The sequence below is a fragment of the Macrobrachium nipponense genome, chromosome 19 (genome assembly GCF_015104395.2).
Source record: "Macrobrachium nipponense isolate FS-2020 chromosome 19, ASM1510439v2, whole genome shotgun sequence".
NCBI lineage: Eukaryota > Metazoa > Arthropoda > Malacostraca > Decapoda > Palaemonidae > Macrobrachium > Macrobrachium nipponense.
In genome coordinates this window covers 31,533,566-31,548,421 of record NC_061088.1, presented here as the reverse complement: position 1 = coordinate 31,548,421, position 14,856 = coordinate 31,533,566, and the positions used below count along the sequence as shown (strand labels likewise).

Genomic DNA, 14,856 nt, shown 5'->3' with positions numbered 1-14,856 from the left:
AGATGGAAAATAAAGGAAAACTTGAAAAACGCAAATGACACGCAAGACAGAGACGGAGAAAGGGCAAAGAAGAAAGGAATTAATAAGAATTGGGGAAATAAAGAGGCTGCGAATTCCTTGGCAAACAGAAACAAACAGCAAATTATCAGCGAGTAACAGGGTCTCCATAAACAAATCAGCCACAGAGCCACAAATGATCAGGAAGGGTCAAGGAGAGAGAGAGAGAGAGAGAGAGAGAGAGAGAGAGAGAGAGAGAGAGAGAGAGAGAGAGAGAGAGAGAGAGAGAGGAGAGGAATAGTTACGACAGGTGACACTACAGAAATAAATAGCAAGGCCAATTAGGTCGCCAATTCCTGTCAAGGAAGAAGTGATTACCTCAATCACACTAATAATTTGCATTATTTAATGTTATAATTTGCATTATTTAATGCTCCTTTTGTAACTACAAGGACTTGACCTTCGCAGTTACCCAATTGCCCAGCATTTCTTTTCAAATACCTCAAACATATTGACAGCAATATGAGAAAAAAAAAAATCATGAATACGGATCCAAACTATTCAACTATTGTCCCCCCCCCAAAAAAAAAAAAAAAAAATCCGTATAGCGCAATTCTGCTTACATGATTGCAAGCACAAGATGTACTACCCATGTATAAAAGGGGACCAAAACTTAAGTGTCTCTCTGAAGGTATGGGAAAGCCCTCAAGAGTCACAGGAACCAGAGGTCAATATACTCATGCAAGGAAAACAAATTGAGGGAGGAGTGTTCCGCTCAATGTCTTATTCCCTAAGAGAGTCTTACCTTGGATATAAGCTCATCGTGGTTGGCAAGGTGCGCCCGACAGTGTATGCAAGAATACGTCCGGTGGCATGATGGAAGGTATGCCTGTTAAGAGAAGAGAGATGATAATGATAATAATAATAATAATAATAATAATAATAATAATAATAATAATAATAATAATGAGAAACAAATTCATATATATTTACAAATAAATCTCTACAGAGAGCTTTCGGGAATCTTCGAATCCTCTTTATAAATCTACAGGTCTATCACCTGCCTACCAGTAATGTGGAAGTGACTAACAGGTATCATCAGTGGAAGGCTATACAACTACCTAGAGGATACAAACGCCTTCCCCAACCAACGGAAAGGCTGAAGAAGGAAGTGTAACGACAAAAGACCAGCTACTGATTGACGAAATGGTAATGAAGAGTAGTAAGAGAAGGAAAACCAACCTAAGCATGGCACGGATTGACTAACAAGAAAGCCTTCGACATGATACTACACACGTGACCAATAGAATGCCTGAAACTATATGGGGCAGAGGAAAATACAATGCGCAACTGGAATACAATACTTGCAAGCTCTGGGATAAGACTAAGAGAGGTTAACATCAGGAGAGGGATCTTTCAAGGCGACTCACTGTCCCCACTACTCTTCGTAGTAGCCATGATTCCCATGACAAAAGTACTGCAGAAGATGGATGCTAGCTACCAACTCAAGAAAGAAGGCAACGGAATTAACCAACTGTTGTTCATGGACGACATCAAGCTATATGTATGGTAAGAGCATCAAGGAAATAGATACCCTAATGCAGACTGTAAGGATTGTATCTGGAGACATGAGGTTGAAGTTTGGAATAGAAAAATACAAAAAGGCAAAGTGACCTTACCTTACAGACCTTACATCTTGTTCGGGTTGCCCCAGGTCCCTCAGTGTGAGGCACCCTCTAATGGTCTACCAGAGAGTTGCTAGTACATCTTCCGGTATATTTTGCATCTTCCAATCTTGGATGGTCTGGGATGCAGTTTAGATATTTGTCGAGCTTATTCTTAAACACATCTACGCTCACTCCTGATATATTCCTCAGATGAGCTGGCAACGCATTGATAGACGCTGCATTATCGATGCTGTGGTGCGTAGTGGATTAATGTCCTGTGTGCTTCCTTATTTTTCCTGGTATAGTTTTGGGCACTATTAATCTACCTCTGCTTGCTCTTTCTGATATTTTTAGTTCCATGATATTTTCTGCTATTCCTTCTATCTGTTTCCATGCCTGAATTATCATGTAGCGTTCTCTTCTCCTTTCTAGACTATATAATTTTAAGAATTGTAGTCTTTCCCAGTAGTCTAGGTCCTTAACTTCTTCTATTCTAGCTGTAAAGGACCTTTGTACACTCTCTATTTGTGCAATATCCTTTTGATAGTGTGGGTACCATATCATATTGCAATATTCAAGTGGACTACGAACATATGTTTTATAAAGCATAATCATGTGTTCAGCTTTTTCTTGTTTTGAAGTGCCGTAACAACATTCCCATTTTTGCTTTACATTTTGCCAACAGAGTTGCTATTTGATCATTGCATAACATGTTCTATTCATCATCACACCAAGGTCTTTAACTGCTTCCTTATTTGTGATGGTCTCATTATTAGGTCCCTTATATGCATATAGCTTTCTTTCTCTGTCTCCATAATTTATTGATTCAAATTTATCAGAGTTAAATACCATCCTATTTACCTCTGCCCAATCATATACTTTGTTAAGGTCTCTTTGTAGAGCGTTCCTATCTTCATCACAAGTAATTTCTCTACTTATTCTTGTGTCATCTGCGAAACTACTCACTACAGAATCCTTCACTTATTGTCTATGTCTTCAATCATAATAACAAACAGTATTGCAGCTAACACCGTACCTTGCGGCACACCGGATATTACCTTGACTTCATCCGATTTCTCGTCGTTTGCAATAACTATCTGTTTTCTGTTGTGTAAAAATTCTTTTAACCATCTTCCTACTTTATCCACGATATGTGTTTTCTAATTTTCTTCGCTAATATATTATGGTCTACTTTATCAAAAGCTTTTGCAAAGTCTAAATAAACCACATCTGTTTCATTTCCGCTTTTCATATTTTGAATATGTTCTCACGGTGGACTAACAGTTGGGTTTGTGTACTTTTTCCGGGTACGAAACCATGTTGTCCTTTATTAAACAAATTATTTTTTATTAAATGTTTCATAATATTTTTCTTCATTACCCTTTCATACACTTTCATAATATGTGATGTTAGACTCACAGGCCTATAATTACTTGCCTCTAGTCTTGATCCACTTTTGAAAGTAGGGGTAAATATATGCTAATTTGTTGCTCATCATAAATCTTGCCTGTATCTACACTTTGTCTTAATAATATTGCAAGTGGCTTTGCGATAGAATGAACTACTTTCTTTAACAAAATAGCAGGGAATTCCATCAGGCCCTGCAGCAGCTCCATTTTTAATTTCATTAATAGCCTGCACAATATCAGCTTCATTAATATCTATGTCAGCTAAATATTCACTATTTTCATCCCTTACTTCTATATCATTATCTTCATTATCTATTCTAGGGGTGAATTCTCTCTTATATCGTTCTGCCAGTATGTTGCAAATTTCCTTTTTTTCATTCGTTAATCTCCCTTCAATTCTCAGAGGGCCTATTTCTATTCTTTTTTTTATTCATCTTCTTCGCATATGAGTATAATAGTTTGGGGTTTTGCTTGATATTTAATAGGGTTTTTTCTTCCAAGTCCCGTTTTTCATTTTCTTTTGATTGTATAATCTTTTGTTCTGCATTTTCTATCTTACTTTTTAGTTCTATAACTTTCCATGCATTTTTTTCTTTTGCAAGACCTTTTTTCCACTTTCTGATTTTCTGGAACAAGATCCTTCTGTCTCTTAGTATGCATGAATGATGTTTACTTTTCTTCTTCGGTATATATTTTTCCACTATTTTCTCCAATATTTTATATAATATCTCCGTATTTACCCTTATGTCATCACTTACGAAAATGTTATCCCAATCTTTGTTTAATTCTTCATTAATTTCTGACCATTTTATATTTTTACTGTAGAAGTTGTATTTTCCATATCCTTCCCACTTTTTCATTTCTTGCTTATCTCTATTTTCACTTGCTTTGGAATGAACTGTTAATTCTATGACATTATGGTCTGAAATATTCGCATTATAAACTATTATTCTTTAACATTAATTCATCTCGTTCACAAATACTAGGTCTAAAGTATTTTCCTTTCTTGTTGGCAGGTGATTTATTTGTTGAATGTTGTATTCTAGTAGCATATCTAATAGCTTTTCAAATTGCCTCTTATCTTCTGCACTACTATTACTCTCTTTTTTATATGTATAAGTACAACCACAATCTCCTATTCGTTCTTTCCATTCTACGAAAGGAAAGTTGAAGTCACCAGATAGGAGAATAGTCCAGTCCTTGTGATTTCTACATATATCATCCAATTTTCAATTATTAAGTCAAACTCTTTAGTATTAGGAGGTCTATATATTACTATGTTCATCAATTTTTCAGATTCAAATTCTACCGCTATTAGTTCACATTCTGAGTTACTATATTTCTCATATATTTTTCCTTGTTTTTTGTCTTTCCCAAGGACTGAAGGGATAAAGCTACCAGATGGGAATAGCACACATAGAAGAGACAGGATACAAATACCTGAGAATAATAAAAGGAGAGGATATAAAACATCAAGAGATGAAGGACACAATCAGAAAAGAATTTATGCAGAGACTTAAGGTGATAGATACTAAAGTCAAAACTAAACGCAGGAAATATGATGAAACCCATAAACACATGGGCAGTACCAGTAATCAGACACAGCGCAAGAGAAGTGGAGTGGACAAAGGCTGAACTCCGCAGCATAAACCAGAAAACTGGGAAACACTTGACAGTACATAAAGCACTACACCTAAGAGCAAATATAAACAGACTAGACTATACATGACAAGGAAGGAGTGAGAGGACTACTAAGTATAAAGGACTGCGTCAACATCGAGAGCAGAGCACTGGGGAAATATCTGAAAACCAGTGAAGACGAGTGGCTATGGAGTGCATGGGAAGAAGGACTGATAAAAGTGGACGAAGACCCAGAAATATACAGACAAGAGAATGACAAACGGAACGGAGCAATGTCACAACTAACCAATGCACGAACAGTACATGAGACAGACTAAAGAACCGGCCAGCGATGAAACATGGCAATGGCTCTCAAGAAGGAAACAGAAGGAATGCTAACAGTGGCACAAGATCAGGCTCTAAGAACCAGATATGTTCAAAGAAAGATAGATGGAAATAACATCTCCCCCATATGCAGGAAGTGCTATATGAAAAACGAGACCATAAACCACATAGCAAGTGAATGACCTACACTTGCACAGAACCAGTACAAAAAGAGGCATGATTCAGTAGCAAAGGCCCTCCACTGGAGCCTGTGCAGGACACATTAGCTAGCTTGCAGTAATAAGTGGTACGAACACCAACCTAAGGGGGTGACAGAAAACGATCAGGCAAAAATCCTCTGGGACTGTGGTATCAGAACAGATAGGGTGATACGTGACGTTGATTGACGAAATAAAGAAGAAAGTATCACTCTTTGATGTCGCAAAACCATGGGACACCAGATTAGATGAGAAAGAAAGAGAAAAAATTGATAAGAATCAAGACCTGAAAATAGAAATAAGAATGATATAGGATATACCTGTGGAAATTGTACCCATAATCATAAGAACACTAGGCATGTTCCCCTGAAAAGGAACCTGGAAAAACTAGAATGCTGAAGTATCTCGGGACTCATGCAGAAGAGTGTGCTACTAGAAACAGCACACAGTAAGAAGTGATGGAATTCTAAGGAGGCAGGATGCAACCCGGAACCCAACAACTATACTAACCAATCGAATAGGATGACTGTGAGAGAGAAAGAATATAGTAATAATAATAATACATTTACCTCAATCTGGTAAGACAATACACTTCAGTATTATAGCAAAATAATTGAAGCCACATGCAAGAACAGTGAGAAAGGTAGACAGATATCTTAATAATCGTGTGTCTAAATTCCGAAGAAATATTGAAATAACACAAAAGGTAAATGCCAGTAATCAATCACCATTTAGTCACGAACCTGCAATTCATCTTTAAAATTACTACTTCACCACAAACAGATTTATAGTCAACCAGAGAGAAAAAATACATACTTTAAAACAATTCTTGAATTCCTAACCATTTATAAATTCTCTGCTTTGGCAGCTAGTGGATTAGCCAAGCTATTAAGCCGTGAAGTTCATAATAAGGAATCTCACGTAGATCACACACACACAACACACACACACACACACACACACACACACACACCGAATATGAGTAAATCAAACTAATATTCTAAACCAATTAATTTAATTTTAAAAGAATGAGGAATTAATTTTTGTTTTTTCAAATATTCGTCTTGGACGATACTACGGCTTCGGCTAATAAATCTACCATTACTGTCACTCTACGTCCCGCAGCAATGATAATATAATACTAAATAATTTAGTTGGTGTTTAATTATTCTGGACAATGAAATCCCTATGTATTTTAGTTCAAGGTAGTTTGGAAGAGTTGGTAAAGAATATAAAAAACATATATATATATATATATATATATATATATATATATATATATATATATATATATATATATATATATATAATATATATTCAGAATGCCACATTTTTACTTAAGCGCATAATTACCAAAACTACCAGTTCACAGTTTATATAATCTCAAACGCCTGAATATTCAATCAATACACCTCTCTCTCTCTCTCTCTCTCTCTCTCTCTCTCTCTCTCTCTCTCGTCTTTTTCTTCTCCTTTTTCTTTCTTTTTACTTGTCTCTGTCAGCCAATCTTTTCTCTCTCTCTCTCTCTCTCCTTTTTGCTTTTTCCTTTTACCTACGCCTCTGTCAGTCAATCTTCCACCAATCTCTCTCTCTCTCTCTCTCTCTCTCTCTCTCTCTCTCTCTCTCCTTATTGCCTTCTCCTTTTACCTATGCCTTTGACAGTCAATCTTCCACCAATCTCTCTCTCTCTCTCTCTCTCTCTGCCTTCTCCTTTTACCTACGCGTCTCTCAGTCAACCTTCCACCAATCTCTCTCTCTCTCTCTCTCTCTCTCTCTCTCTCTCTCTCTGCCTTTTCCTTCCACAATCTCTCTCTCTCTCTCTCTCTCTCTCTCTCTTTTTGCCTTCTCCTTTTACCTATGCCTCTGTCAGTCAATCTTCCACCAATCTCTCTCTCTCTCTCTCTCTCGCTGTGCATCTGAGGCTCACCTGGAAGGTCTTGACCATTGTTGTGGTGATGGGTAGGGGCGCGGAATGCGGTCGCGTCCTGTCAGTAGGCGTGGTTCTGGTGTCCCGGAGCCAGCCAACGGGCTCCTGCTGTTGCTGCTGCTGCTGCTGCTGAGGCTGCTGTTGCTGCTGCTGACCACCTCCTCCTCCTCCTTCCTGGGGCCCGTCGTGGTGCTGGGGGTGCTGACGAGCCGCCCCGGACCCCACCGAGCCAACCGGGCGGGCTGCGCTAATGCACAGCCACGGTGCCAGGCACTCCAAGACTCTCACCCGCCCTGGGGGGCGAGACGCAACAAGACCAAAAGTTAGGCGCTGGGTGTCAACAACACGAGATGTCATTAGTTATTTGCTCATGCAGTGTCACATTGATTAATGTTAAACAATGAAAATACAACAAACGTTGGGCATAATACAGTATAAGGAAAACTGACACTCAAACATCCAACCATACGTCACAGCTATCAACTATTAGACTAATCCTGTCAACAGAGTCAACGTTATATCTACAGACCGAGCATAACTTAAATCAGTTTCAATGCATTTTTAAATACTGAAAGGAACTGAAACTTGCAGCTAACTGAAGTTCTAGGCAAGTGGCAATGGGTCATCATGGGACACAAAGTCCAATGTTGAATATCTGCAACCAATATTCCCAGGCCCTGATAATGTGTCGTACACCAATACGCTCTAGAGGTGAACTTTACCCGTGCATAATAATAATAATAATAATAATAATAATAATAATAACTAATGAATAATAATAATAATAATAATAATAATAATATATATATATAATATCTATATATATTATATATATATATATATATATATATATTATATATATTCTGTGAATCCTATGAATGACAACACCAATGCAGGGAGTTTTGGCAACAACACTGCACCTGCGCTTGACTAAGTGTTGTTACTTCCGTATCGACGGCACTTCACAAAACCTAGCAACACTAGTTACGACGCTGGCAACTAACGAAGTGGCGCCAACTTACGCTCACAGGTACGATATCACCACCAACAGGACTATCGCAACTCGCTGAAATAGTGTCAACGCCGAGGCGCCTCCTACAGAGATGAAGGATGAAGAGGGCAGATCTGGCGCTACACCCAATATCTGTGTACTGATACGTTTGACTGAAGTCTGAAACCGGAAATGAACCGGGGCAGCTGCTATAGCGTACACACACCAAAACAAGGATCTACCCAAACACCGATAATGCCGCCGATAACGAATGATGACGGGCTTATTATAGATCCAGGGACACGAGCGCACCCAACCCAATCTCTGTCACACAAGTGCATTCACTAGGTACACCTTTCTCTTACATTACTTTGCGGCCGTCGCATTACTACCTACACTACAACTGCATTTCCGTTTTTCGGTTGCAGTGAAAAAGAGAAGAAAAAAAGCTTTGCGGCCTTACACTATAAGCGACTATATATATATATATATATATCTATATATATATATATATATATAATATATATAATAATATATATTTCCTATACCTATATACATATAATCTATATATCATATATATATATATATATATATATATATCTATATATATATATATATATATATATATATGTATATAGTAGTATATATATATATATATATATATATATATATATATATATATATATATATATAGTATGTATGTATGTATATATATATATATATATATATATATACTATATATATTATATAACTACAGATTTCTAAAAATGTGTACACAATTACTATGCTGGTATTAAAAAAGTGTTTATTATTCCTCTCCAACAACTCAATAAAGAAAACGAATCCTGTTTCATCCATTCGAAAGTACCATAATCCACTTCCCTATTACACAAGCAGAGCAAATCCCATCCAGATAAAGGCAAAATAATTAACATATCCTCGAGGAAAACGTGACCACGTAATGGGCGGCTGGGCCAGTCGGCGCCAAATGCGTTAAACGCGCGTGGGGAAAAAAAAAAAAAAGTTTGCCAGACTTTACCAGAATGAAGTGGGTGGAAACGAAAATCACAGAAATCCATGGTTTTCGTACCTAGGCGTACCTTATTCCACACTGTGAGGCAAGGGGTGGTCGGGCCTTAGGGCATAACTACCTTACCAAGGCTTACTTGGGGAACGAGTAGGTGGTCAGGCAGACGCAAGAATGAATATTTAGAAATAATCTCTACTGACACCAGAGTCAGCACTAGAAAAAGAAACCAATAAAATTCTATACAAAAAAAAAAAAAAAAAAAAAAAAAAAACTCAAATTTTACCAAATTCTACAACGGCGGTCCCAATAATATAAGCAAGGACACTAGACAACCTACAAATGTAAATAAACCTAATAGTTATAAAATAAAAACATTATAAATAGAAACCCAACAAAAAAAGGAAAACTGTAATTCAATAACGTACAGCCACAGGCCTTTAAATGTATTACCTGCGGCAGAGGCACAAGGCTCTCTTGCTTATGAATTCCGATGGGCAAAGAACACAAATCCCTCAAGCCAAACAACCCCTGTTGGATTTCTCAGTCGTCTGCGTAGGCCTACAAGCTAATTATACACAAAAGATATCCAATAAACCAGCCTCCCACTAATTAATAACTGTAGGCCTAAAGAACGGTCCACGACCAAACACGACCTTGCATAAATGAGGCGTTACGGAAACTGTTCGGTAATTCAACGAATGGAAATGTATAAAGCTGTAGTCTATAATACAACCTTTATATTTATGTAAAAATCTATTGTAACAATAACTTCACACACACACACACACACACACACACACACATTATCACTGCCTAGGGTCTGCATAGGAAGATGTGCAGTATTCGATGGCTCATGGAAGAGTGGAAGAATATTACAAAAAAAATCATTGTTAAGTTTATACGGATTGAAACAGGACAGAAAGGGTAAGAATAACGAAAATCACTATCCATAGTTGATAATAACAGTAAGAGACATTCTAGTTAGAGAAATGAGACATGGCAAAGCTTAAAAAAATAAATAAAAAAATCGAACTCTAGCATGGAACGAGAAATACAGAGCCGTCAAGGCACGAAATTATAAGAACGAGTGTGATTCAATGACAATCAAAACTGCATTGTGTCGAGGTAGCTTGGGAATGCACTGAACAATGGGAGGAGAGACGGACTAGACCAAGAAGCAAATGTGACGCCACTGCAAAATGCAGGGAATAATAATAAATGCATTCGTGACACTGGAGAGCAATGACCGCAATTAACCTGAGAAGATTTGCGTGCAGAAAAGAAGAGGTACCCACACTTAATGACAAGGAAAATATTCCGAAAAATCAATATCGAAGGGTAGATTCCACCTACCAGGCAGTTACAAAACTTTCATATCTTCCCGAGGTGCTACGAGGACGAAACTGGTACAAACCGGTCAGTATTTTTTTTTTCTTATCCACAGCCAGTGGTACTTAGGTAATATACCTTCTTTGAGAACACTTCAGGAGAGTAATAAACAACACTTACTTATTAAACTTAGCAGCAGTTCATGCCCAAGATGATGATGATGATGATGATGAGAATACTAATATCAACTAAAATTACTGTCATTACTTAATCACTTGTACGACCTTTGACCTCAGCAGCAAAAGGAGGGAACACACCCACACCCAGGAGGCCGCCAACCGCTTTAAGGTCACTGAATTGTGTGAAATCATTTGTAAACACGAAGCAAATGTCATCATTGATACTACAATAACAGGACTGGATTTTATCCGAAGACTCAAGGCTTTGTATAGAGACATGGTAAATAACCCCCCCCCCCCTCTCTCTCTCTCTCTCTCTCTCTCTCTCTCTCTCTCTCTCTCTCTCTCTCTATATATATATATATATATATATATATATATATATATATATATATATATATATATATGTTTAATCACTAATTTATAAAATATGAGAATTCACATACAGTATCGATCATTCGAGCTACAAATGTCCTTTAATATCTAATTCGCTCTACCTCGGAAAAGATATATATTCATATATGTACCGAAGGGGAATTTTTAGTTGATAATAATTCGTCCCCTCATGGGACGAAATTATTATCAACTAAAATTCCCCTTCGGTACATACGTATATGAAAATATATCATTTCCAAGGTAGAGCGAATTAGATATTAATTAAAGGACATTTGTAACTCGAATGATCTATATGAATCACGGTGATGTGATAATTATTCATACACAGTATGTATGCATACATACAACGATATCTTACGGAGAGAGAGAGAGAGAGAGAGAGAGAGAGAGAGAGAGAGAGAGAGAGAGAGCAGTTCGGCATAGCGACAGATAAAATAATACCGCTTATCAGAGGAAAAGTATCGAAACTCTTAGCAGACGCCAGTCTCTCTCTCTCTCTCTTCTCTCTCTTCTCTTCTTCCTCTCTTCTCTCCTCTCTCATCTCTCGATTATATATAGTATTAAATATATATATATATATATATAGAGTATATATATATATCTTATATATATATATATATATATATATATATATTATATATATATATATATCCAAGACCCAACATGATATCGCACATAAGACAACGCAAAGGACCAAGACCCAACATGATATTGCACATATGACAGAGTGAAGGACCAAGACCCTACATGATATCGCACATAGGACAGCGTGAAGGACCAAGACACAACATGATATCGGACATAAGACAACGCGAAGGGCCAAGACCCAACATGATATTGCACATAGGACAGAGTGAAGGACCAAGACCCTACATGATATCGCACATAGGACAGCACGAAGGACCAAGACCCAACATGATATTGCACATAGGACAGAGTGAAGGACCAAGACCCAACATGATATCGCACATAGGACAACGCAAAGGACCAAGACCCAACATGATATCGCACATAGGACAGCACGAAGGACCAAGACCCAACATGATATCGCACATAGGACAGAGTGAAGGACCAAGACCCAACATGATATTGCACATAGGACAGAGTGAAGGACCAAGACCCAACATGATATCGCACATAGGACAATGCAAAGGACCAAGACCCAACATGATATCGCACATAGGACAGCGCGAAGGACCAAGACCCAACATGATATCGCACATAGGGCAGCGCGAAGGACCAAGACCCAACATGATATCGCACATAGGGCAGCGCGAAGGACCAAGACCCAACATTATATCGCACATAAGACAGTGTGAAGGACCAAGAGAAGGACCAAGACCCAACATGATATCGCATATAGGGCAGCATAAAGGACCAAGACCCAACTTGATATCGCACATAGGGCAGCACGAAGGACCAAGACCCAACATGATATCGCACATAGGACAGCGTGAAGGACCAAGACCAAACATATCGCACATAGGACAGCGTGAAGGACCAACACCCAACATGATATCGCACATAGGACAGTGTGAAGGACCAAGACCCAACATATCGCACATAGGACAGCGTGAAGGACCAAGACCCAACATGAAATCGCACATAGAACAGTTTGAAGGACCAAGACCCAACATATCGCACATAGGACAGCGTGAAGGACAAGACCCAACATGATATCGCACATAGGACAGTGTGAAGGACCAAGACCCAACATATCACACATAGGAAAGCGTGAAGGACCAAGATGCAACATGATATCGCACATAGGGCAGCGTGAAGGACCAAGACCCAACATGATATCGCATATAGGGCAGCATAAAGGTCCAAGACCCAACATGATATCGCACATAGGTCAGCGCGAAGGACCAAGACCCAACATGATATCGCACATAGGGCAACGCGAAGGACCAAGACCCAACATGATATCGCACATAGGGCAGCGCGAAGGACCAAGACCCAATGATATCGCATATAGGGCAGCGCAAAGACCAAGACCCAAACATTATATCGCACATAGGGCAGCGCAAAGGACCAAGACCCAAATGTACCGCACAAGGTCACGAAGGACCAAGACCCAACATGATATCGCACATAGGGCAACGCGAAGGACCAAGACCCAACATGATATCGCACATAGGGCAGCGCGAAGGACCAAGACCCAACATGATATCGCATATAGGGCAGCGCGAAAGACCAAGACCCAACATGATATCGCACATAGGGCAGCGCAAAGGACCAAGACCCAACATGATATTGCACATAGGACAGCGTGAAGGACCAAGACCCAACATGATATCGCACATAGGGCAGCGTAAAGGACCAAGACCCAACATGATATCGCACATAGGACAGTATGAAGGACCAAGACCCAACATGATATCGCACATAGGGCAGTGTGAAGGACCATGACCCAATATGATATCGCATATAGGGCAGCATAAAGGACCAAGACCCAACATGATATCGCACATAAGACAGCGCGAAGGACCAAGACCCAACATGATATCGCACATAGGGCAGCGCGAAGGACCAAGACCCAACATGATATCACACATAGGGCAGCGCGAAGGACCAAGACCCAACATTATATCGCACATAAGACAGTGTGAAGGACCAAGAGAAGGACCAAGACCCAACATGATATCGCATATAGGGCAGCATAAAGGACCAAGACCCAACATGATAACGCACATAGGGCAGCGCGAAGGACCAAGACCCAACATGATATCGCACATAGGACAGCGTGAAGGACCAAGACCAAACATATCGCACATAGGACAGCGTGAAGGACCAAGACCCAACATGATATCGCACATAGGACAGTGTGAAGGACCAAGACCCAACATATCGCACATAGGACAGCGTGAAGGACCAAGACCCAACATGAAATCGAAACATAGGACAGTGTGAAGGACCAAGACCCAACATATCGCACATAGGACAGCGTGAAGGACAAGACCCAACATGATATCGCACATAGGACAGTGTGAAGGACCAAAACCCAACATATCGCACATAGGACAGCGTGAAGGACCAAGATGCAACATGATATCGCACATAGGGCAGCGTGAAGGACCAAGACCCAACATGATATCGCATATAGGGCAGCATAAAGGTCCAAGACCCAACATGATATCGCACATAGGGCAGCACGAAGGACCAAGACCCAACATGATATCGCACATAGGGCAGCGCGAAGGACCAAGACCCAACATGATATCGCACATAGGGCAGCGTGAAGGACCAAGACCCAACATGATATCGCATATAGGGCAGCGCGAAAGACCAAGACCCAACATGATATCGCACATAGGGCAGCCAAAGGACCAAGACCCAACATGGTACATAAGACAGCGTGAAAGGACACGACCCAACAATGAATCTGACAATAGCAGCGTAAAAGACCAAGACCCAACATGATATCGCACATAGGACAGTGTGAAGGACCAATATGCAACATGATATCGCACATAGGGCAGCGTGAAGGACCATGACCCAATATGATATCGCATATAGGGCAGCATAAAGGACCAAGACCCAACATGATATCGCACATAGGGCAGCATGAAGGACCAAGACCCAACATGATATCGCACATAGGGCAGCGTGAAGGACCAAGACCCAACATTATATCGCACATAGGGCAGCATGAAGGACCAAGACCCAACATGATATCGCGCATAGGGCAGCGTGAAGGACCAAGACCCAATATGATATCGCACATAGGACCGCGTGAAGGACCAAGACCCAACATGATATCGCACAT

The 14,856-nt window shown here is 39.6% G+C and overlaps 1 protein-coding gene across 4 annotated transcripts in view; it reads right to left on the bottom strand.

Annotated features, from left to right (window-relative positions):
- Nucleotides 1–14,856, bottom strand: part of LOC135215587 (protein yippee-like 2) — a 166,196-nt gene that overhangs the window by 36,952 nt on the left and 114,388 nt on the right. For all 4 annotated transcript variants that reach the window (XM_064250467.1, XM_064250457.1, XM_064250476.1 and 1 more), the window contains 2 exons: nt 7,163–7,455; nt 803–886 (listed from right to left, as the gene is read on the bottom strand). In XM_064250467.1, the coding sequence (XP_064106537.1) occupies nt 803–886; nt 7,163–7,455 (377 nt within the window). The remainder of the gene's footprint in view (nt 1–802; nt 887–7,162; nt 7,456–14,856) is intronic.